A 25,638-nucleotide genomic window follows, 5' to 3' on the forward strand; every position below is an offset into this window, starting at 1 on the left:
CCCAGAGATAAGCACCATTTGCGGCCCTGCACACCACCCCACACAAGTCCACAGCTATGGGGCTCTCCTAAAACTCAGGAGTCAGAACAGTTTTTAAAGAGAAAGATCAAGTAGTGAAAATAAAAAAGAAAGAAAAAGGGATGTGAATTTTTAATGGAGAAAAGAGATAAAAGAAAGCCAAAGGAAATATGTAATACTGTTATAAGTCCTCACAAGGTGCCAAGGTCACTTGGCATGGCCTGGGCCCCTCCCATCACCAGTTGTACTAACATGACACCATGTCACATATATGCAACAATATCCATTCTCCAAATTTTTATTGAATTTTATCACATTTTAAGTGCATTTAGAAGTATGTCTTTTAGACATACGTCAGTGAGATATGTAATGACTTGAGAGGTTTCTGGAAAGGTATTCCACGCACTGTACTTTCCACTGAAGATGCATCTATTACTTCAGAAACTAGTCTGAAGTTGTAAAAACTCCAGCTCATTTTCCCACGTGCCCTTTTGAACTACAATGCTAATACCTCTGCTTTGTACTCAATTCCTAACTCCACTGGTGGGAACTAGACATGACCAAAAATGCTTCTGAGCCGTGACTAATGGTTCCCAAAATTAAACTGGAGAGTTTAAGAGTTCTAGGATGGGGCTTCTCACGATGTGGGATGAACCACTTCCAGCAGCCTCACCAGGGATGCCTGTTAAAATGCAAATTTCTGGCCATAACCCCACATCTACTAAATTAAAATTGCTAAAGGTGACCAGGAAATATGCACTTTTAAGCATGCTTCCTGAGTGATTTTTATGCATTCATATTTGAGCACCACAGTTTGTTGCTTTTTTCTTTTTAAAATCAAGAAGGCACCAGGGGGCACCTGGCTCAGTTGGGCATCCAACTCTTGATCTGAGTTCAGGTCATGGTCTCAGGGTCCTGAGATCAAGCCCCATGTCAGGCTCTGCTCTTGGCAGGGAGTCTTGCTTGAGATTCTCTCTCTCTCTCTCTCTCCCGTCTGCCCCTCCCCCTTCTCTCGCTCTCTCTAAAAATAAATAAAATCTTTAAAATAAATATAAATAAATAAATAAAATCAAACTATGATCATGACAGCAAAGTCATAAATGCCAAAAAATTTAAAAACCACTAATACATGCTCTGGTTAAAATTCAAGAGTATAGTCATCCAAATATTTACTTTTTTTCTATATGCTGCATCTCTAGCAGATGTTTTACTGAAAACTAACTACCTGGTAATATTATTTGTAAAAATGATCTCAGAAAGGCAGCAGGAGATAGCATAGTTCAAAGGTCAATGCCGTATTTAGACAATGGGTTGTTTTCTTTATGTACAATTAAGATTAAATACATTTTTAGAACTACTTGGCAAAAATGAAATACATGTATTGGTGCTAAATTAGGATTATCAATTCTAATAATGAAATGGGGGAAAAGCAGAAATTTTAAAACGAGCAAAAAGCTTTTTTTTCTTCTACAAAAAATGAGGGTTACTTCGCTTGACTGAGCCAACATGTACAATTTTTTCACTGTGATCATAAAAACTAAACCACATTTTGAAAATGTAAGTTACCTCAGAATGTTTTACCAAAGCTTCTAAACAGAACATTTCCACTGTAGCTGAAGGAACCTCTCCAAAACTTTCAGCATAAGGAAGTCCATTTCCTCCAAAACACCATAAGCCACCCTGAAAGATAATTAAGGTGTTTACTAAAAAGAGTGACTCTTATTTTTTGTTTGACAAAAAAAAAAAAAAAAAAATCCCTGAGCTATACACGACATATTTTGGAAGCTGCTTACTAGAACAGAAAACATAAGGAATCATTTCTAGAAGAGGCAATCTTTATGTCTTTCTTACTTCTCTCCTCTGTGTCCTCTTCTCTCAAAGTATGAAGACTAACACACAATTCTTTAACAAGAAAAGCCCAGGGTTGGCCATAATGTTCTACTGTCAGATGATGTCATAGCAGAGTCTACTTGAAGTCTATTAATCAAAATAATAATGAGAAAAGGCATTACTGGAAAAATTTAAAATGAAGATAACCGATGAGAATGATCAGAGAGCTTTCAATTCTTCGTAAACTGAAATTCAAGTTCATATGGAAGAATAAGCAGAAGAGCTAGGAAAACCATGAGACAGAACAGGAGTGTGTACTAGCCCTCGTAGATAGTGAAATATAAGAACAAACAGGGAACGTGTGGTGATGAGCACCAGGTATGATACACAACTAATGAATCGTTGAACACTACATTAAAATTAATGATGTATTATATGTTGGCTAACTGAACATAATAAAAAAAATTAAAGAAAAAAATAAACGGGGAAAAGAAAATTTCAACTCTTGCCATAGATCAAATGCTAATGTCACTAGTATACAACACTTCCCTTCAAATCAGTGGCAAAAACACCAACAATGCTACGGAAAAATGAGCAACAGTCATAAACAGAAAGTTCCTAGGAAAGGGAATCTATGACATGATGCCCAACACTGCTCTTATGAGAGCATGCATGGTGACACTACATGAGAAAGAACAGTTTCATCTATCAGAGGGGTGGGGAAGCAGGCACTCCTATTACCCTGCTACTTCTGTGGAGGACAACTCAGGACAGCTGTCTAAATTGCAAGCACCTGTGCCCTTCAACAGTTCATCCTACACACAAAGGCAAAGATATACAAGTATAGGTTCCTTCACTGCAGCAATGTTTGTAAGCATGATGTTCATTCTAAAATAGGAACTGCTGACCCAGGGACATCCTTAAGCGCCTGGGGTAGATAGAATTCAGGGTAGGGAGGGCATATGCTTGGATGGAAAAACGTTATGTCTTTATTCCTGACATCTCACAGAAATTCTGCATTGCATTCAATTATAAACACAGACAATAAACCATAGTAACTATAGCAATCTGTGTGACTCTGTCAGCAATAGAGAGCGCAGGTAATTTCCTATCACATCTCATTTGCTGGAGCTTTCTGAAAATAACACTAGGATCTTCATTCCTCTGAATGCCAACTGCACATCCTCATACTGGTGACCCAGAATTGACATTGCCATCTAGTGTCCACCTACCAGCAATTACTTGAGACCCATACATGGACAGACTAGTCCTCGTTTAATATTCTTATTCAGCCCAGCAACAACAGCATTCACAGTGATGTCTTTAAGAAGCAAAATTTACACACTGAATTGAACCACATGAAATTGCAATTTTCCCCAACTCTGTCCGCTGAAAGGGTCTAAAAGCAAAACCAGTAGCAACGAGCAAGCTTACACCCAAAAGGTGGTTTCTAACGACCACTGGTTGTTCCTTCCCTAGAAGGAACCAGGGCTTCTTGAAGATTCAGCTGACTCCAGAGCTGGAGCAGAGAAAGTTTAAGATGGGGTCTGGAATGTTTTCTAATGCCAGAAAATAAGGAGGTCCTCAAAAAATAATGGAGACAATTCCAAAAGGCACAGGAGGCAACCTGAAGGGGTTTCCACACCAAATCTGAGACACTTTGAGCATCAATATGAGTAACAGTGGTACTGGGTTATAATCCAGTGAATAAAATAATCCATGAGCCCCTGGATCCATGGATCAGGAAGGAAGGAGGGCGGAAGGAAAGCTTTTCCTTACAGTAGACAGAAGTAAAGAGGGATGGATAGAGTTGGGCAGGGGGGAGATCACCATTTTGCAACCATCCAAGAATAAACATTATCAGGCACGATTCATTGAGAGGATACTGAAACCAATGGCTGAAAGTCTGAAGAGGAACAGGATAGACTAATAGTCTCAAACATCCCCTCTCCCCTCAGATCCTATATTCATTACAAACAAAATATATATTAACATTAAAGCAGAGAAACCTGGCAAGTTAACATCAGCAACAAGGGGACCAACTGGCATCATGTGCTTCTGGATGTGGCACAGTGGGAAGGACACAGATCACCTCTGCTGTGTTCCTGCAATAAATGCATAAGCGGACTCTAACCCTGAGGACACGTGAGACACACTAAATTGAGAACATTCTGCAAACCACTACTTTGTATTCTTCAGAAATGTCAATGACATGAAGACTAAGAAAGGCTGAAGCATTTTTCCAGATAAAAGGAGACATGACCATCAAATGCAATGTTTCATCCTAGACATGGATCAGATTTAAAACAAAAAAACAAACAATAAGCTGCCATAAAAGAATTACTGCGATACTTGGCAAAATTCAAACATCGAGTCTATATTAGATCACAGTATTCTATCAATGTTAATTTTCTGAGTTTGATATCTGTACTGTGGTCATATCTCAAAAGGTCCATGTTGTCAGAAATACAACACACTTAAGTCTTTAGAGGTGATAGGACATTATTTCTACATCTAACTCTCAGATGGTTCAGGGAGGAAAATAGTAAATAACATGTGAACAGACATATAAAATATATCTACAGAGAGATGGGCAGTAAATTGGGGGTCAGAAAACAAATGGGACAAAATAGTAATAATTGGTGAATCTTAGTGAAATGTATTATTTCTGCAATTTCTGAAGTTTGAAATTATTTCAAAACAGTTAAAATATTTTAAAAATAAACTTCAACTTTCCTGTTTTAAATGTATCTGAGGCGCAATTATTGCTAATTAAATGTATTGTTATTTAAGGCATCAATAAGGAGTACATGTATTATACCACAAAAATTATTTTTAAAACACTATTTCAATATAATCGGTTTCCTTTGTAATCCTATGTATTGTGTTTTATGCATCTAGAAATAATTCCACAGACTTCACTAAACCACCGGGGGGATCCAAGGCATACAAAGCTTAAGAAGCTCTGCTCTAAAACGAAACAGCTGTGTAGGTTATCTGCTAAGGCTAAGTAACCTCCTGAGGAGGTAGTTTTGTATAGAAGCAGCATATTGCCCCTTGAAAGGTGCTTGGAGACTGTCACAGGGCAGTTTTAGCAGATCTGTAAAAACTAGATGGACACCCCTCCTATCTCTTCACTCACAACTTCTTGGTAAGTAAAAAATCTGAGAAACCTAACTAAATGGGGCGCGGGGGAGGATGATGGGGTGGCAGGGTGGGAGAGGCGATGAGAACAACTAAAATGGAGTTGCTTACTGATGGGGCCTCAGAACTGAAACTAAATTAAATATTTTTTTAATGTTTAATTAAAGATGTGCTTTTTGTTGTTGTTTTTAAAAAGCATTCACCTCTTTGATTAGGTTTATTCCTAGGCATCTTATTGTTTTGGGTGTAATTATAAATAGGATTGACTCTAATTTCTCTTTCTGCTGCTTCATTACTGGTGTATAGAAATACACCAGATTTCCGTATGTTGATTTTGTATCCTGTGACTTTACTGAATTCATGTATCAGTTCTAACAATTTTTTGGTGGAGTCCTTTGGGTTTTCTATAGAGAGTAGCATGTTGTTTGCAAATAGTGAAAGCTTGACTTCTTCCTTGCCAGATAAACCTAACCAAAGAGGTGAAGGACATAAAGAACATAAAGCCCTCAATCAGAATGGCTTTCCCGTGTGAAGGTAGTCTTACTCCCAAGGTGTGAAGGACCCTGAAGAGTACTTTGAGGACTCTGACAAGATGGCACGTGCAGCTGGGCATGCTGACCTGCGCCCTTCTGACCTGCTCTCAGGCTCCCTGTTTGCACACCATCTGCCACGACACAAACTTACTATCCTGTAACTGCCTACTGGCACCTTCTTACCAATTTGGTCACCGCTCCAAGGGGAGCCACTCTGATAAACAATGGCCAGTCCATGCCCTGATCACAAAAAGTAAAGGGCTCAGACTTAGCATGTAATGGGAAGCCATTTGGAAGGCTTAATGCAGGAGAATGAGTGGATCTAATTCATGTCTTGTTTTGTGTTTTTTTTTTTTTTAATCACTCTGGCTGCTGTGAAGGCATACAACTGGAGAGACAAGTAAGGAGCTTGCTGTGGTGTCTGAGATGATGGAGATGTGATAAGGAAGCTTTCTAGATCCAGCAAGATGCTGAACGTGGCTTCTAGTGAATCCCTCCCACTACAAACATCTAGAAATGTCTAATGAAATATAATACAAGCTATTTTAAAACACAGCCAAGTTCTAAAGAGAATGGGAAGAAGAAATAAAGGAGAGTCCTCAGGTGACAGATTGAAAACAGAACCTTCAGCAGAAACATTGAGCACGGGGCGACTAATATAAAATGCCTACAGGCTCCTTGGATGGGATTCTGCCACTTTTCAGTGCAAGAGATGTGGTTTTGGGTCTCACATTCAATGGGAATTAAATCTGAGATACCTATATAAAGGCAAGGCCCTGGAAAGTTTGCCCTCTAAGAGAATCTAGAAAACTCTGCCCACCAGCCCATGAAAGCAATGAGAAAAGCCTGTTTCTGCTTGGGGCTTTGGATGAGAAATCAACCCTAAGGCTATTCTATCTACAGATGTGTTGAATTTATACTCCCTGTGTGCCACAGAAATCCCAAACCAGGGAATGAATATGAAACTAGTCCATTAACAGTGAAACCCCTGGGGTATCCAACAGAAGTAAACACAAAGGCTGCTCTGTGAGGACAGATTTACAATCCAGGGTGCTTGGGACTCCCACAGAAAATCTGTTCAGCTAAAGACAAATTCACAGTAAAAATATATAACCCATGTTAACCCACAATCTAATATGAGAGTCAATGCCACCCCAAACAGAGACTAATACCTCAACAAACTGAAATAACAGAAGACACTGAAAGAGACTTTAAAATTATTTTAAAAACAACAGCAAGAACAGAGCCGAGATCAAAGAACAGGACAGTATGAGAAAGAGATGATGGCAGCCAGGGGGACATGGTTACAGTGCAGATAGTGAGGCAAACGGGCTCAGGCTGTATTTGAAGGGACAGTTTGCAGGAACTGCAGATTGGCTGAATGTGGAAGGAAGGAAGAACAAGAGTTCCTAGCCGTTAGCTTAAGCAACTAGGTGGGTGCTGTGCCATTTACCGAGATGAAAAGGCTAAAGGAAGAAGAGCTTAGTGGAGGAAGGGTGGGCTCAACATGTTGAGTTTGGGACATCAATTAGACATCCGAGCAGAGACAACAAGGAGAAGGTTGAATGTTTAAATCTAGAGCTTGGGTTAGAATATAGGATTAGAGGTATCACTTTAGGCATCAATAGCATATAGATGGTATTTAAAACCTTGTAAATTACTATCTATTCATTCTTCAAGATGTAACTTCAGAGTGACCTTCATGGAGCTTTACATGACTTCTTAAGCAGAGTGAAGGGCTCTCGGAGTAACCCATATCTCTCTTATACATTCTGTGATTTTGTTTATTTACCTGTCTCCCCCCCATCCCTAACAGTGCCTGGCACACAACCAGGAGCCAACATGTTTATTCTGTTCCTGAATGGATGACTGTTCTAAGGTTCTAAGTGCTAGCCCCTGGCACAGTATCCTAGAAAGGGTGGACGGGCACTCCAAAATATTTACTGAATGAATAAATGAGCTAACCTTCTGAGCAGCTAGACTTTGACTGCTTTCACTCAGAGCCAAAGATGTAAAATACTGGATACACGCATCTAGCTCCGTTTGAGGTAAAGAAGCCAGCAACTGTCTGAGCTCTTCTTCAATGGAAGAATCCTGTAATAAAAGGAAAGGAAATTTTTCATAATTAAGCTCAACAACTGAATACAACAAAAGTACCCAAAGAATCAAAGCCAAAACAAAAGAGCAAAGATAAATTAGTGCTTTTAGTCTTGAAAACTGTTGCCCACCTAAGGACATAGAGAATCAATTATGAGTTCTGTACTTCTATGTCTGCTACCTCAGTCTGAAAGCCTATTGCAAAGTTTAGCTCTTGACTCAAAATGGATTATTACACTCTTTCTAACTAAACCTTGCTTCTATAAATCCAGAACTCATTACTGATTTTCTCTAATAACTTACATCTAGCATATTCATTTTTCTATTTTTCAATAACTGCAAGTTTTCACATTTTCATTTTCTAGGAAAGCCTTGGAAAGGTGAATAAGCACACTCTAATACCTATTAGTGGTTAGTAATTAATATCTACGTGGAGTAATACATTAATATCTATATGTAGTGGTTAGTAAAAACCTATGCAGAGTGATATGTTAGTATCTACATGTAGTGGTTCTCCAGGAGCTTTTTGCACCCCAGGAAACACTAAGCAGTACTGGAGATAGTTTTGGTTGTTACAACTGAGGGGACTGCTACTGGCATCTAGGGAGTAGACCACGGATGCTGCTAGACATCCTACAGTGTACAGAACAACCTTCCACAATAAAGAATTATTTGGCCCAAAATGTCAGTAGTGTTGAGAAAAACTGATCTACAGCAATATTAGAACTAGGGCCTAATTCATCAATGTCGATTGGCTATGAAGTTACCTTCTGGTGTATAGAGATTCACAATGCCCCAAAGGGGAAAATAACACAAGAGAAACAACATCTCCTGATAAATCAAGAAATCTTTGTATAGGAACTACAATTTCAGGTTTCCATCTAGTTTACCTGCTTGTGAAAAGTAGCCAACAGACTGCTTTTCGAATGGTTACTTTGCACCCAAAGTGAAGATGATATATTAATCTATTTTTCACTCACTGGACTAGTTTATTTACTTACTTCTTTTAAAGATGGCAAAGGAGGTGGTGGAAGAAAAAAGCGAAGATCACTCTCTTTGCTTCGTGCCAAACCAATAAGAGTTCTCAGATCACAGGCTTGAGCAATTATCCTATACTGGTAATCTATTGTAAAAGTATGTTATTAGCACCCAAATTAGCTTATAGTTGTTTCAAGAATTAAATGAACATTTAATTTTTAAATTATAATTTTGTGATTCAAAATTTCCCACGTCTCTTTTCATAATCACAACTGCATTTACACTACCGGTAAGCCAGATATCCAACATTTCCATGCCTGATCTCATAATTCTCAACATATATGTAAGCATATCGCGGTCTAACTAACCTTTTGAAGAACTGAACTTCAAATGTGAAAACTGATAGGTCAGAACCAATTTAACTTCTCCTTTTCTTTGTAATAATTCTAGGTTTAAAAACTGTTTTGATCACTACTTAAAAAAACCTGAGGTTGCACTGAGATCTACTGTCCCTGGTATGGTGTGGTGTTCTGCATTCCTTGATGTCCATGAATAATGTGAGGTTTCAGATGGTGGTACTTTGTTTGAGCCTTCATGATTTAACCAGTCCAGCCTTTATGTATTGCTCTGAATGACTGTGTCCCCCCGATTCATATGTTGAAACAGAATTCCCGATGTCATGGTGGTATTTGGAGGTGGGAACCTTTGAGAGCCCCCATGACTGGGATTACTGTCCTTATAAAAGAGACCCAGAGAGATCCCTTGTCCCCTCTGCCATGTGAGGACACACAGTAAAAAGCCGGTCATGTATGAACCAGGAAGCAGGTCCTCATCAGACATCAAGGTGGTGATGGCACTATGATCTTGGATTTCCCAGCCTACAGAACCGTAAGAAATAAATTTCTAGGGATGCCTGGGTGGCTCAGTCGGTTAAGCATCTGCCTTCGGCTCAGGTCATGATCCCAGGTTCTGGGATTGAGTCCCACATGGGGCTCCTTGCTCGGCGGGGAGCCTGCTTCTCCCTCTGCCTGCCTCTGTCTCTCTCTCTCTCTGACAAATAAATAAATTCTTAAAAAAATTCTTTTTCTATTGTTTATAAGCCACCCAGTCTACAGTTTTGTGTGATAGCAGCCCAAATGGACTAAGCTATGTATCGAAAACAAAATTACAACCACTGAAGCAGGCATTATTTTTAATAATGTCAGTTCATGACCTGGATGAGTTCTTTAAGATCAAGTGGGGAACTTTCCCAAAATCTACATGCCTGGGCTCCAACTCTGATTTTTCTGATATAGTAAGTCTGAAATGGAGTCCTGGAAGGTAGATATTTTTTTTAAGATTTTATTTATTTTGAGAGACAGAGAGAGAGAGTGTGTGTGCACAAGGGTGGGGGGGGCAGAGGGAGAAGCAGACTCCCTGCTGAGCAGGGAGCCCTATGCAGGAACTCGATCCCAGGACCCTGAGATCATGACCTGAGTTGAAGGCAGATGCTTAACTGACTGAGCGCCCCTGGAAGGTAGATTTTTAAAAAAGATTTTTATTCTAAGTCTTCACCCACAGTGAACAAGCTTATAAGTTATATAATATTATATATATATATATATATATATATATGTTATTGTAATTACAGCCACCAATCAATCAACTTGTATGGAGGCAAAGATCTTATTCTGATACTTTTCTCTGAAACTATTCTTTTTTGTTTACCCCATTTTATAAGATGACTCTATTGATAAAGTATATTTTAGTCCCTGTACTATAATCAGAGCAGATCTGAACTCTTGCTCATGTACTTTTACTGCAGAACTTGCAATTTTTAAATACAATTAAATATTTAAAATTTTTCTTTAAAAACAATAAACACACAAATCAGGTACATTTGGCTCAGTATTAGAGCCAAGTAAATTGTCAAAGTGAAAAAAGTATAACTGTATGGTGCAGCAAGCAATTAAAATATATTTCGTGGGGCACCTGGGTGGCTCAGACTTGGTTAAGCGTCTGCCTTCGGCTCAGGTCATGATCTCAGGGTCCTGGGATCGAGTCCCACATTGGGCTCTCTGCTCTGCGGAGAGCCTGTTTCTCCCTCTCCCCCTGCTCTTCTCTCTCTGTCAAATAAATAAATAAAATATTTAAAAAAAAATAAAGTAAAATAAAATATAAAATATATTTTGTTAAATAGGAACCAAAAGAAAATGCAAATATAATATTAGGCTATCACTATCAGCACCAAGAGTTTCTCTCATCAAGTAAAACTTCGTTCTGGTAGAAAGTTACACAAATACATCTTCCTCAGTTTTAAGCCTGTTCTGATCAAACACATCTGGATACCAGGCCAGCAGTTTTCTACTTGCTCTATCACTGGAGTTTCTTTTTTAAAATTTTAATATTCAGATTCCCTGAATTATTTTCCTTCCCTGACATCTCCTTTCCTTTCCCTGATATCAGCGACCAGGAGCGAGCAGGCAGCGCGGCAGGTGCTCGGCGGGCCGTGTTACCGTGCCAGTGATGGGTCTCCGACATTTCCTGCACGGCCTGCAGTCGTGCCGCTCTGTCCCCCGACTGGCTCTTCCTCAGGAGCAGCCACGTAGCACACTCGTGATCCTCGACATCAACTGTACTGAAGGTGTCTTTGTGAAAAGAAAAAAGAACAAGACAACGATAACAGTGCCAACAGTTAACACAGGTTACCCTTCCACTTATGTAAGATGGTAATTTTTTTTTTTTAAAGATTTTATTTGTCAGAGAGAGAGAGCACAAGCAGGGGGAGTGGCAGGCAGAGGGAGATATAGGCTCCCCGCTGAGCAATAAGCCCAAAGTGGGGCTCGATCCCAGAACCCTGGGATCATGACCCGAGCCAAAGGCAGACGCTTAACCGACCGAGCCACCCAGGTGCCCCAGGATGGAGATTTATAGGTACTTGAAATCTACCATAAGAGACTGAAATCCATTTCTGGGTATTGATAATGACTGGTAGGTTTGTTCTTAGTTCTGTCATATTATTTTGTTAGTATTTATTATGTATGTTATCATGTGCTTTTGTTTTATATACTACGTTGCTTTCACCACCTGGTCTCTTATTTGTTGTTGCTCTTTTTCCCTAAAAAACTTTTCACGATGAAAAATATCAAACATATGGAAGAATTAAAAGAATACATTAACATCCACATGTTTACAGCTATATTTAATAAATTTTATTTTTCCATATTTGCTTAACCTATATGGATGTGTATTTTTTTCTAAACCATGTGAAAGGAAGTTCCTGATGTAATATTTGACCCTTTCTTAGTCAACCTGCATCTCCTAAGAATAAGCCTGCATTCTCCTATATACTCACAATGCCATTATAACACCCAAGAACACTAACAAAAATCTTCCATAAATCATCTAAAATCCAGTCTAACTCCATATTCAAATTTCTCCAAGTGTTCAAAAAATACCTTCAGAGCTGTTCATTAAAACCAGGATTTGATTAAGTCTCTTTAGTATCTATCTTTTAATTCTTAAAAATTTTCTCACCTCTCTTTTTCAATGATGGTAACTTTTTAAAGAGATCAAGTAAGCTCTTTCATAGCTAGCTCTATATTGTAGATTTGATTGTAAAATCTACACTATTGATGCAATATTCTCATTATGAGAAAGCATGGGAGTGATTTTCTAACAAATTTAAAATTTTAAAACACTCATCAAGAGAAAATGGTATATTTAATCTCAATATTTATTATTATACTATCTAACAATACATCCACAAAGTGGAAGGAAGAAGACTGTCCAAGCCATCAAAATTAAAATCACCCTTAAAATTAAATCTAGCCCAAAAGAATAATGTCACTCAATTTTCAATAGCTATAATTAATGTCAGTATAAGAAATGGGAAAAAAAGATCTCAAGTTGATCATCAAATGACTTTCAGATCATTGATAACGACTCAAGTTAAATATTTGATACTTACCAGCAAATGGGTCCCGCAGTATCTTGGCTGATGTTGCCAATACTTTTCTTACAGCTTTGTGAAGCTCTTTTCTTGCCTGGTAGGTGATTCCTAAGATGATTACAAATTTAGATAAAACCAAGTATATATTCTTAATGCTACACTCCACTACTTTAAAGAAAAATGTATAAACTAAATTTTTTCAAAAAATATAAAATAGCATTTTTTCTTTTAGTGTCACTATCAAAACAACTAAAACCATTATGTGAACACAGAGCTCTAGATCCCAAAATAAGATTGCTCTCCAAGTCAGGAAAAAAGTAAAAAACTAAACAAAAACAAAAACACTAATTAAAGCTAACAAAATCCTCATATGCAACACAGGATTAGCTACATTCAGGAGAATGTCCCAGAACAACAGCCCTTCTCAAACTGAAATTTGGAGATGCCTTACTATGGAGATGAAGCTTTGCTATATGGATAAATTGTAAACTATAAAAATTATCTGTATAATTGAAATTGTAATGCAAACAGGACTGATGGTGATTTATACAGCAGTAGAAAGGGAAGAATAGAATGTGCCTCACTCAGAGAACATAATGTTGTAACAGGCAAGGTTAGTCTGGCCGACAGTGTAGGAACAGGCAACTGTAAATCAAGGTAGTGCCTCACCAGGCTACCCATACCCTGATGAAAAGATATGCCTCTGCTCTAAAAGTTCATGTTCATCAAGCAACTGTCTGGTTACTAATTAGGTTTCCCTGTGACCTAAATACAGAGAAGAGGAATGTTCTGACTCATAAAGACAGGTTTTCTAGCCTCTGTGACAGATTTTTTTCCCTCTTTAGTAAGTTGGTATTCAGATTTATGAATCCATGTCATGATTTTAGTTTGCATGAATAAATCCCTTGAAGCAAGAATATATCTAAGCTAAGTGACAAAATCATGTTTTTATACTTGCCAAACTGAGGGCCAGCCTCTGAATTGACCTCCACTAAGGTGTGGCATTCCAAATTTAGATTAAAATAGCCAGCTAGTCTTCACTTCACTTAGTTAAAGGAGAGTTGCAAACCTGAATTAAATATGGAAGTCCAAAATTTGGTCTTCAATTACTTCTTTAGGAACTTGGTTCTCACAGGATTTGTTGACTCTTAGAATGAGCTGAACCTACCTTGCTAATACTGTGTTTTAAATACTCATTTTAAAATTTAATAACTAGCTTCCATCTTTCACAGAAATGGGATTACTTTACCATAAACTTACCATAATTTTCTCTTTTATCTAAAGAAACCGTGTTCACATATATATATGACTTCATTTTTTCTCTTTCTACTACTTGAGTATCTAACGTCAAAGATTTCTTCAGGGCCAGAACTTCATATGTAAGAAATAAAGAACCGCTGAAAAAGAAACAAAAAATTCATCATAAATAAGTGATCTAAAGGTAACACAAGAGCCACTTTTTTTTTTTTACATGACAGAATAACAGAATTATATTGGTTATGGAGCTCATCAGATTACTGAGTATCACATAAATTGAATGGCTCAATCTGTACAACAGCTGACCTCTTGAGCCTATGGATTGAGAATAATATTTCCTACAAGTGGTGAAAAAAGGTTAAGGGCAGAATTTCAAAAAAAAAAAAAAGCATGGCAAAAATAAGTGCTTAGGAAACACTGAATGAAATAAAATGTTTTCTGAATAAAAAGTTTCACATACACTAGTGATTTGCACCCCATAACAAACAGAAATTTCCTCAACATACACCCTGTTGATTGAGCCACACTTTTATATTAAGCTTTTTGTTGTGGAATTTTCCTCCTTCTTATTAAGAACATAATATATACACAGTAATGTGTATATTACACTATATTTATATACATATGTATAAATGCATGTACACACATTTCCACTTAATGAATAGTAATAATTACAATATCCAAGCAAAAAACAGAACATTAACAGTACCCCAGAAGCCCAGAGTGTGTCCCTTCCTGATCTGGACCCACTCTCCCATCTCCATAGCTAATTATTATTTTGACTTTTATTACAATAATGTCCTTGTTTCTCTTTATAGTTTGCCATCTATACATGCATCCTTAAACAACAGAGCCTAGTTTTGTCTGTCTATGGACTTCATCAGGATGGAATCACACTGTACGTATTCTTTTGCTCAGCCTCTTGTTTGTGAGATTCATTCACAGTGCTGCATGTATCAGTAGTTCATACGTTTATATTTTCATATGATATGTGACTCAGCGATTGGATGGATATACCACAACTTACCCATTCTACCACAGATGGGTATTCAGGGAATTTCTAGTTTGATCTATTACAAACAATCCTGTTACACACGTTATACATCTACACTGTACACATGTGTGTATGTTCCTCTAGGATACTCATCAAAGAAGGAGAATTACAGACTTTCTAACAGTATACACACTATTCAACTTTATTAGATACTGCCAAACTGTTTTTCTAAAAAGCTTAGCCAATTTGTACTCCCATCATCAGCATATTTCTCCTAAGAGCTATGCATAAAGTCAATTTTTAGATGTGAAATACAACATTCTTTGTTATGTACCCAAAATGAAGGGTTTTTTTTCCTGAACAGACTGACCTACACTCTCCCTAAATCCAGACACAAAGGCTGCACTGTCTAGATTCAGTTATATAAGCATTCTCCTGACCTTTGATTTACATCCCAAAGTTAAAGCAGGTAAGACAGAAGGACCAGACACTGGCCAGCACCAGAGAAACAGAATCCTCTCCTCTCTTAGAGAACTATCTGAGCACCCAGAAAGAGCAAATGCATTCAATATTTTTATTGTGCTTTCCATGAAAGACAAAATTCTTTACTAGGAATTATGTGATTAATTTTCACTATACTCCTGAACATAACTGTGAAACAGACAAAGTACATACAAAATACATGACTATATATTTTGCCTGGAATGATCCAAAGGGAAAAGTCATCTAACTATGTTTTGTCTTACATTAGTGTCATGGAGAAATGTACATATTTGAATAAAATGCCAAATCCATCTCCTTTATCATTTCAGCATCTAAGAGTCATATATGTATGTGTGTACAGATGTGTGATCTCATATGTATAATAGTAAAAAAAGAGTATTAACAAATACAGAATAGAATTAGACATATATTAACATATATACCCCCCCTTCCAAAAAAAGGGAAGAAAGTCACTCCATTCATCAAGCATGCGCCTCTGAAGAGCATGAGATGGAAGATGTCAATCTGGTTTTCTCAGTCAGCCTCCATCTCCTTTCACGAGCGCTATATGGTGATTTAAGGGGTTTTCAAAAATAATTTTGACTACAGTCAATTTTTACCTTTCTGACCACTTTAGAATCACAAGATGTGATTTTAATATGTGAAAGCTAATTAGTGAGCACCTGCTCTGTATAGGTCAAGCGCTTTCCTCAGAGCAACAGTGCCTGGCAGGTAGAATCCCCATTGTACCCTTGGACCCAAGATACCTAAAACAAGACACTTCTCAGATAGTAAAGTAACTGGATCGAGACAACACTGAAGTGGTAAAACCAGTGATTAATCCACCTAATTCCAAAATCTATATCTAATTGCCACCCCATTCTACTGTAAATCACTGCCATTGGGATTTCAAATAGTAGTATAAAGAAGCCAATTAATATTTCATAGTTGACACTTACCCTAAAATAAGTGATCCAGTAAACTTTATTATATTTCCTTCAAAAAGAAAGGAAAAAAGTCAATGTGATGAGTTTCATTTTTTAAAATGTGACAGGAAACAGGCAACAGTGTCTCTACCTATATTATATAATTGGATAAGAAGTTACTGATATTTTTCCATGATTATGATCAATTACTTTCCAAAAGGCTTCCTATCCCCAGATGTAGACAAATGAAACAATAAGCACTGGGTATAAAAATATACTCTGTATTTCATACTCATTCTCACTTCCTACTATTCTGCCTTTCTTGAATCTCTTATTCTGTCATCCCCAGCAAACCATTAGAGACCCCGGTGCTACTGCACCTGGGACATTGCCAGGCCTTTATTGCTTCCACTGAATGAGACAGCCATGAAGCTAACTTGCCTTCTGACTCCTTCTAGTTCACAACCAGTTAAATAAAGGAATGGGGAGAATTCTCTCTATCACTACTAGGATGATACTGGTTGGGGGGGGGGGATCATATCTGTGAAGCAGGGGCACAAAACGACTTTTCCCAGAGTAATTATGTCATAGTTGGTGGTTAAGTGCCATATGTATATAGCCCCATTAAAAATACTGGTTACAGGGGCACCTGGGTGGCTCAGTCCTTCGGCTCAGGTCATGATCCCAGGGTCCTGGGATCAAGCCCCGCATCGGGCTCCCTGCTCCACGGGAAGCCTGCTTCTCCCTCTCCCCTCCCCCTGCTTGTGTTCCCTCTCTTGCTGTGTCTCTGTCAAATAAATAAATAAAATCTTTAAGAAAAAAAAAATAGTGGTTACATTCTACAAGTTTACTTATAAAATTTTTTGTTTGGAACTTAGAAAACTTTTTTTTTTAATATAAAAAAAATCTCCTAGTGGAAGACACATCTAGCTGCCTATTTGATACACATAAGCCCCTTAATCCTTACAAACACAACCTAATTACTATCTAAAAATATTCAAATTCCTTACTCTTACAGCTAGGGCAGGCCATGCAAGACAGTTGTAGCCAGTCAGCTATAGATGGAAGTCTGTACATAGAGATCCCTCCCCAAATAAAAAGACACAGCTTCATAAGATGACTTTTGGCCTTTCTGCCTTCTTGATGTCTAGAGATTCAGCAACTATCTTGTGACCATGAGGACAATAAAGTTAATGGAGCAGGAAGACAGGAGGATTGCTAATCTGTGGTTCCTGCTCTAAACTGTCTCTCTTGACTCCCTGTTATATAAGAAAAATGAAAACTTTACTAATTTAAGCCACATGCAGTGAACATGCACTGAACACAACCTTTACGGATACATTACCCATAATCATCAGGTATTGCTACCTGCCCGCAAAACTTACATAACCTTTAATTCATTGGATGTGTAGAGGTTGCAGGTTGCTGTCAGAGTTTCAACTTAGGCTACTGAAAATACATTTATCCTCCCTACAGAGGGATAAGGAACTCAACTCGACTGACTTCTCTAGACATCAGGCAAGGGAGATGGACATTCCTCCCAAACTCCAAGACCTTAGTAGTGGTTCCAGAACTGGGAAGGGGACAGTTCCAGGAGGTCGGCAGGAATGAGATCAGAAGTTGTGACAGAGCTTCCTGACTGTGCGACTCCTCTAGGATTTTTTATTTTTTATTCTAAGATGGCTTCCTTCCCACCCCCCCCACCCCCCCGGCCCCCGCCCAACCCTGTGGGCCCCGAGAGCAGCTTGTTTCCTTCTCTACTGCTACCACTTGCTGTTTCTTTTTCACTGGCTTTTCTCCTATCCTAAATTCACTACTCTTTGGTCTTTAGGAATGATGAGAGAGGAAAAGCTCCCTTCTCTGTCACAACCCCTCTTTTTATATTTAAAATACAGAATCATAGAATTTTCTACATGAAAAGGAGCTATCCTTAAAAAAAGATCTATCTTAAAACAAACAGAAGCTCCATGAAAACAGGGACTTTGTCTTAATCCATATTGTATCCTCAGGGCCTAGAATAGTACCTGGCACAATGAATGAAAGATGATCTAGGCCTATCTCCTCTATTACAAATAAAGATTAGTAATGAATAAGGTAAATAAAGATTTACAAATAAAGATAGTAGACCAGCACTACGTCCTAACCTCCCATAGGGCAAGCACAACATCTTTGCCCACTGTTGAATTCCCAGAACCTAATCCATGTGCCTGGCACCTTATTTTGCAGAAACTTAATAATGAATGAGAATGTAGTGAAACTTGAGTTTGAAAGGATGAGCCTGAATCTGAGGGGAAACAGGGGAGGGGAAAAGCTTCCCAAGAAAAAGGAGTATTGATGGCTCTGGCCTACAAATTTGGGGTGCACCAATGGTATAGAAAAGACAGAAACAAATCTGAGATTTATCATGGATTAAGTAAGTTTGTGTGGACCACCTGGAAAACTAAGCCACAATTCTATCAATGTTTCCTTTAGAAATACTGTTTAAACTATACTCACTGATATCTCTCCAGTATGTGGTAGTTTTGGGTGGAGGAATTAAGGTTCCTATTCTTCTCCAACAGAGGACACAATAAGCAGCCAGGGACATTCTGTGTATTTAGAACAATTAAAACAATTTTAACTTGACAGCTAATTAAAAACATTTAACTATAAGAATGCCACAATCACAGTGGATTGCCTATAGAGTTACATTTTTTCAAGACCAGGAAAAAAATTGTTCCATTAAAGAAGAAATTTCATCCTTAAAAAAGACATACTAGAGGGGCGCCTGGGTGGCTCAGTCGTTAAGCGTCTGCCTTCAGCTCCGGTCATGACCCCAGGGTCCTGGGATCGAGCCCTGCATCGGGCTCCCTGCTCAGTGGGAAGCCTGCTTCCCCCTCTCCCACTCCCCCTGCTTGTGTTCCCTCTCTCACTGTCTCTCTCTGTCAAATAAATAAAATCTTTTAAAAAAAAAAGACATACTAGAATAGTATTTTGTTAGTACTTTATTCTTCTTCAAACTGAGTCCAACTGTGAACAATGATTACAAGGAAGCAGGAAAACACCATTAATCAGAATGTCAATATATGAATTTTAAATTTTTTCAATATCTTTTAAAATATATATATGTATACAAATAGGTATTTATATTTACCTTTGATGACTGAAGGCCCTACAGAAATGAAAAGCGCTCAAAATGGAAGACATACTTAGAACCCATGGAAGTATTTAGCTCTCCTCCAGCTCCTTCAGGATGGTACCCAACATGGTTTAAAATCTTTGTTAACTGTTGGCATCCTATCCGAGAAGGAGAACCGTCGCTCAACTACTTCATCGACTAAGTAAAGATGATTGAAATATGATGCAATCGTTTCTAGAACAACTCAGTATTCTAGAATCATATCAGATTGTCTTTGGATAAGACTTTTTTCTTTCATTTTTGCTATAAAGGAAAAGAAGAAAAGCACATTGAGGAATTCATGTGAGAAAAGGTCTTTTGGTTCAACATATAAAAAGTTCTAGCAGCTTTACAGGGAATAAGGAGGAAATTACTTGGTGTAAATATCTAAGAAATGTCTCTTAGAGATAACACAAAATAGGGGCACCTGGGTGGCTCAGTCAGTATTGACTCTTGATCTCAGCTCAGGTCTTGATCTCAGGGTTGGGAGTTCATGCCCAGCGTTGGGCTCCACATTGGGTGTGGCGCCTACTTTAAAAAAAAAAAAGAGAGAGAGAGAGAGAGAGAGAGAAATAACACAAAATAAAAAGCTTTTGCATTTTTTCTTGTAATTCCAACACATCAATTGATGGCTAAGCAAACTGGTTTAGGCAAGAGGTAAACTTGTAAAGGTCACTATTTTAAAGGCCATTGTTTCTTATTTTCTCACTTGTTTAATGGGTTGCTACTACTACTCCATGAGACATAAGGACACTGTAAAAAATGATATAAAGACTGCAATGAAGTAGATGCTCATGATACTCAGCCAGAATGCAATGTGAACTACTTTTGAGATTGTGTACAGATTTGTATTTTAATTACTACATGACAATTTAAGTAAAACAAAAATACAGAGCAAAAATACCTATTGCTTCTTTCAACCCTGACACTATGAAAGCAATCAACTATAAAACATTATACAAATACTCTCTGCTATTACTTCTCTGGCCTAAAAAGCTTCACGTTGTTAACTTAAACATCCCCCCCCCCCCCCGCCACCAGCCCAGGCAGGCTTCCCTTCTACTAAATCCTGGGAATAAATCTAAGTCTGCTGGAAATATGTCCTCATCTTATTTCCTTCTGGGTTTCCTCAGATGACATCACTGGCCTTTCCAGCTCTCTCCAGAATAAAATGCTCCATTTCTAACTCTCTAGCAATTCACTCAGAGTCTTGATGGTTTCTCTGCTCTCCAGCCCCAACTAACCTTCCATCCCTTCCTTGTCTGGGAGTGAGCAGCCAGTCTTGTGGCTGTCCTTCCCTCCCACACATCACTCTCTGGAGTCAGATGCTTCAACCAACTACACCACCGAGGCACCCCTAGACCCCTCCTCTTTCTAGTAGCCCGCAACCCTAACCTGAAATATGCTTTCTTTGTTCCTACACATTGAGAGCCAAAATGGGGTGCAGGGGAGGGGCGGGGGAGGGGGTGGGGGAGAGTCAGGGAGTGGTTCAGGGATTATAAAAGACAAATTGGGAGTGAGTTCTCAGAATCATTTCTGCTGTTCTTAATCAGTTCTCTCCTCATGCCCACAATGACTGTTCTAAATGACCCACATCCCCTTCTAAGCCCCCTTCCTACCTCCACCCTCTCAAATGAGCTTGTCTCTTATTTGACTGAGAAAGTTAAAACTATAAACTCCCTCAACTTCTGCCCCCTTACCTACAAGCAAGGATGTATCCAGGTATTGAGGGGCTTAACTTTTATTCAAGGGGGGGCTCTTCAAAAAAAAAAAAACAAACACAGAATCACAAATACCAAATTAGGTACTAAAATAAAAGTTATTTAGGATGAGAAAAGATAACAATAAATGACCGGAGTCAGAAATTTTGATACCTTTCTTCTGAGATTTTGTTAGCGTTCAGAAATACTTGTACAGAAATGTTTCTGGGGGCACCTGGGTGGCTCAGTCGGTTAAGCGGCTGCCTTCAGCTCAGGTCATGATCCCACCAGAGTCCTGGGATCAAGGCCCGCATCGGGCTCCCTGCTCAGCAGAGAGCCTGCTTCTCCCTTTCCCTCTGCCTGCTGCTCTGCCTACTTGTGCTCTCTCTCCGTCAAATAAATAAATAAAAAATATCTTTAAAAAAAAAAAAAGGAAATGTTTCTGGATTACAATCTGGCATTCCCTCTCCCCGCCCCGGACATTACAACTCCTAGTAATTCACAGCACTCAAAGGGGCCCATTCAGGTAAGGCATCCAAAAGCATAAGGTTCATAACTCCCTGGTAAATCCATCTTGGCCTATAAATGTCTATTCATCTATATTCATCTACACTGCCTTTTCCAGATTCCAAATGGATCTTCTTCTGCATTGTTCTTCCCAGTTTCTGAGGGAAAAATCTTATTCCCTTTCCAAGGGGAAATCTTATTCTAGGTCTCATCTCTTTCACTTCCACAGGGACCTTAATTCATTAATTAGCTGCTTTTCTCTTCTTAATCCTCACTCCCTTTCTTTCAGCTTTCTATGCCTCCTCCCTAAATACTGGATTTCCAATGTTCTCCCATTAAAACACAAAAACAAAACAAAAAACAAATGACTAGGGGGGAACAAACCATCCCTCGATCCAAGTGCCTCTTGTAGCACCTTCCTTCCTGAGACTCTTTGTCCAGTGTCCTTCCCCAGCACTGACACAGCACTCCTGAAGGTCATCAGCGAGTGACATCTTTGTTCCTAATCCACTTTTCAGGCATCATTCTGCTTTTTCTGAAACATTTCATTTCTCTCTCCTGCTCTAGCTACTATGACTCCTGGTCTTCTGGTTTTCCTCTCACACTTCTGGCTGCTCCATCCCATTACTCATTCAACAAACATTTATTAAGCACCTCACCTACCATCTGTTGGGAATGTAAACCTGAGATGTGAATAAGACAGCAGAGCCCCTGCCCTCACTGGGCTGCCAGGTGGCTCGGCTGTCTCCACCTGGCCCTTAAATATTAGTGTTCCAGGGGCTTCCATCTATGCTCCTCTTTTTCTCTCATGCTACATTCTCTGGCTGAGTAATTTCAGTTTTGTTTTGTTTTTTAAATTTCAGGTTTTTCCTCACAAAGCTCTACCATAAGCTTATGATTCCCAAATTTCTGTAACTAACCCAGGTCTGTCTGCTAAGCTGCAGGTGCATACATATTCAACTGCCTAATGCACACTTCCACTTTAAGTACCACAAACACCTAAAACCCAGAATGTCTAAAATCAAATAATCATATTCGTAAAACCAAATATCCTAAGACCATTTATTACCAGACCATAGTTTCCTCACTGAATAGAAGAGTCCTCCATACACCAAGGTCTAATATACTTAGGGTTCATTTCTGGACAATTTTGCTCCACTGATCTATTCGTCTAAACTTACATCAATGAAGTAATATCTTTCTTAATTCCTACATTTTTTAAAATAAGTCTTGATAGCTTCTAGAGTGAGCCCTCCCATCCCCATTCCTTTTAGGACTGTCTTAGCTATTGGATTTTGACTGGCATTGAATTGGATTTACATATTAATTTGGGGAGAACTGATATTACATGGAGTCCCCCCATTCGTGAAAAGTTACATCTTCAAGTTTTTTAGACCTTTTGTAATTTTCTTCACAAGGGTCACACACACTTTTCCTTTCTGTTTCTTCCTTTCATGGAAAATGCATACGCAAATGTATAAAATGGAGAAAGAGAAATCAAGTGGATCTTATCAGCATCAAAAATCACCAACACGTGGCCAATTTTTTCATATAAACCTGCTCTATCCAACTGAACTTTGGCGTGATAGATATTTCCTATATCTGCACTACCAGTGAGAAAATATGGAGTATGACTAAGGAACTAAAATTTTTATCTTATTTAATTTTAATTACTTTTAATTTAAATAGCCACATGTGGCTATTGTACTGAACAGTGTAAGCTATACCAAAAACCACATTCATTTTCCACCACCACCATACCCTATTATTTTGAAGCAAATCTAAAATGTCTTATCATTTAATCTGCAAATACTTCAGTATATTTTTCCTTAAAAAAAATTAACCACCATATGTCAAAACAAATTCCTTAGTATCATCAAATATCAAGAGTGTTTCAATTATTTAATAAACTTTTGTTTTGTTTAGTATTGGTTTGCTACAATTAGGATCTAAACAAGGTCCACACATTGTATCTGATTGCTAACATGCTTTTTTGTCACTTATTTCTACAATTACTGTTTTATTTAGATATTTCTTTCTGAATTTGTCTTGATAATATGTATTTTTCAAGAAAATAGGCACTTAAGTTTTCAAAATCATTAGCATAAAATTGTTCATGCTATTCTAGATTTTTTTCATGCCTAAAATTGTCTACTTTTTGTTGTTGTTCTTGGCATTGCTTATTTGTACCTTTTTGGGGGGGCAGTCTTGTAGAAGTTTATTAATTGAAATATTTATTAATTTTTAAATTATCTATTGGTTTTGCTAATCATCTCTATTTTATTTCCTATTTCTGCTCTTCACTATGTCCTTCTTTCTTTCTTTGGGTTCATTCTGTCCTTTTCCTAACTCCTTCAATAATGCTTAACTAATATATTAAGAGTATTTCTTGAACTTTCATAAATGAATTTAAGACTATAAATTCCCCTCGGGGCACCTAGGTGGCTCAGCTGGTTAAGCGTCTGCCTTTGGCTCAGGTCGTGATCCCGGGGTCCTGGGATGGAGTCCTATGTCTGGCTCCCTGCTCAGCGGGGAGCCTGATTCTCCCTCTCCCTCTGCTGCTCCCCCTGCTTGTACTCACTTGCTCTGTCAAATAAACAGGTAAAATCTTAAAAAAAAAAAAAAAAAAAAGGATAGTAAATTCCCCCACTAAATTTTGCTTTATCTAAATTTCACAAGTCCTGATATTTCCACTATGATTTCCTCCAATCCATGGGTTGTTTAGGGTTGTTTGTAGTTTCCAAACATGAAATTTCTAAAGATTATCTTTTTATTGCACTATATAGCACAGATTCTTTGGAATTGTGGAGACTTGTTCTGCTAGCTGGTAATAATCAATAGTTATAAATGTATCACACAAATTTATTCTTAGTTAAAAGCAGAATTTAGATATATCCATTATATCAAGTTTGGTAAGCATGTTGTTAAAAGTTTCTATAGCCTTACTAATTCTTGTCTCTATGATCTACCAGTACCTGAGAGAGGTTTTTAACAAGCTTCATAATGGCTTGTGTATTTGTCAACTTCCCCTATCCATTATTTCTTTAAATTATTTATTCATTCAACAAATACTTCTCTAAGTCCCTATGAACTGGGAAGTGTTCCAGGCACTGGAGGTATAGCAATAAACATGAAAACTATGTCCTTGCCTTCATATATCTTACCCTCTAATGCAGAACTCCCCAATTGGTGAGCCAAATGAATACTATCATTTATCATGATGTGAAAAGGTGTCATTATGTACATGCAAATTCATGATTAGAACCTTACTACCCTATTCCTTCTATCATCCTATATGTGCCCTCTTTTATTAACATTTATTGCCTTAACTTCTATTTCATGTATTAGTATGTCCTTACCAGTTTTCCTTTAACAAGTATTTAACTTTCCCCATCATGCTCATAAGCTTTTGGTATTATTCATATTTAATTTCAAAATTGTTTTTTAGTAGAAGAATTGAATCCATTTACATTTATTGTATGTTGGACAGATCCAAGTTTTATTATCCTTTAACTGGTTTAAAGTTATACTATTTATTTCTATTCATTTAGAAAATAATTGCATTTTAAACATGCTATATGAAGTATAACTTTAAGCAATACTGTTATGCTCCCAAATGAGTCATGTTTAAAAGCAGTCAAGTATTTACCAACATTTTTGCCAATTTCTTTCCTTACCATTGCTTCTTACATCTACAACCTCCTCCTGGGGTCAAACCGTTCTTGATGAAGCTACATCTCTTGGTAGCCCCTTCATGAAGGCCTACATGGAGTTAGCACCCTCACTCTCAGCATGTCTGAGTATGTTGCATTTCACCCTCTTTCTTAGAACACAGTTAGCTGGGTTCAGAATTCTAGATTAACAGATGGTTTCTTCCAGCAAATCAATGATACTTCCACTGACATTTCATCTGATATTTCTTGTTGCTCATGAGAAACCCATTGCAAGTCTAATCTTTCTTTCTTTATAGGCAAAAATAATAAAGAGGTTAAGAATGTTCTTTGTAGAACCATGCTGCCTAGTGTCAAACTCAGCTCCACTAACAACCGGTACTGATTGTACCTTTTATAATGCTTTGACATT

The 25,638-nt window shown here is 38.0% G+C and overlaps 1 protein-coding gene across 4 annotated transcripts in view; it reads right to left on the reverse strand.

Annotated features, from left to right (window-relative positions):
- Positions 1-25,638, reverse strand: part of SERAC1 (serine active site containing 1) — a 60,674-nt gene that overhangs the window by 21,884 nt on the left and 13,152 nt on the right. For 2 of the 4 annotated variants that reach the window (XM_073894161.1, XM_073894160.1), the window contains exons 2-11: positions 19,776-19,879; positions 19,325-19,612; positions 18,688-18,779; positions 16,225-16,261; positions 13,792-13,928; positions 12,550-12,639; positions 11,096-11,227; positions 8,624-8,745; positions 7,491-7,619; positions 1,585-1,698 (exon numbers count right to left, since the gene is read on the reverse strand). In XM_073894161.1, the coding sequence (XP_073750262.1) occupies positions 1,585-1,698; positions 7,491-7,619; positions 8,624-8,745; positions 11,096-11,227; positions 12,550-12,639; positions 13,792-13,928; positions 16,225-16,261; positions 18,688-18,779; positions 19,325-19,377 (906 nt within the window). In that variant the 5' untranslated portion in view covers positions 19,378-19,612; positions 19,776-19,879. Of the gene's footprint in view, positions 1-1,584; positions 1,699-7,490; positions 7,620-8,623; positions 8,746-11,095; positions 11,228-12,549; positions 12,640-13,791; positions 13,929-16,224; positions 16,262-18,687; positions 18,780-19,324; positions 19,613-19,775; positions 19,880-25,638 lie in introns of those variants that run through there. The other 2 variants (XM_025866387.2, XM_073894162.1) reach the window with 2 other exon arrangements.

Source organism: Callorhinus ursinus, unplaced genomic scaffold (genome assembly GCF_003265705.2).
Source record: "Callorhinus ursinus isolate GAN/ISIS: 27379988/994484 unplaced genomic scaffold, GSC_fseal_2.0 scaffold6, whole genome shotgun sequence".
NCBI classification, from domain to species: domain Eukaryota; kingdom Metazoa; phylum Chordata; class Mammalia; order Carnivora; family Otariidae; genus Callorhinus; species Callorhinus ursinus.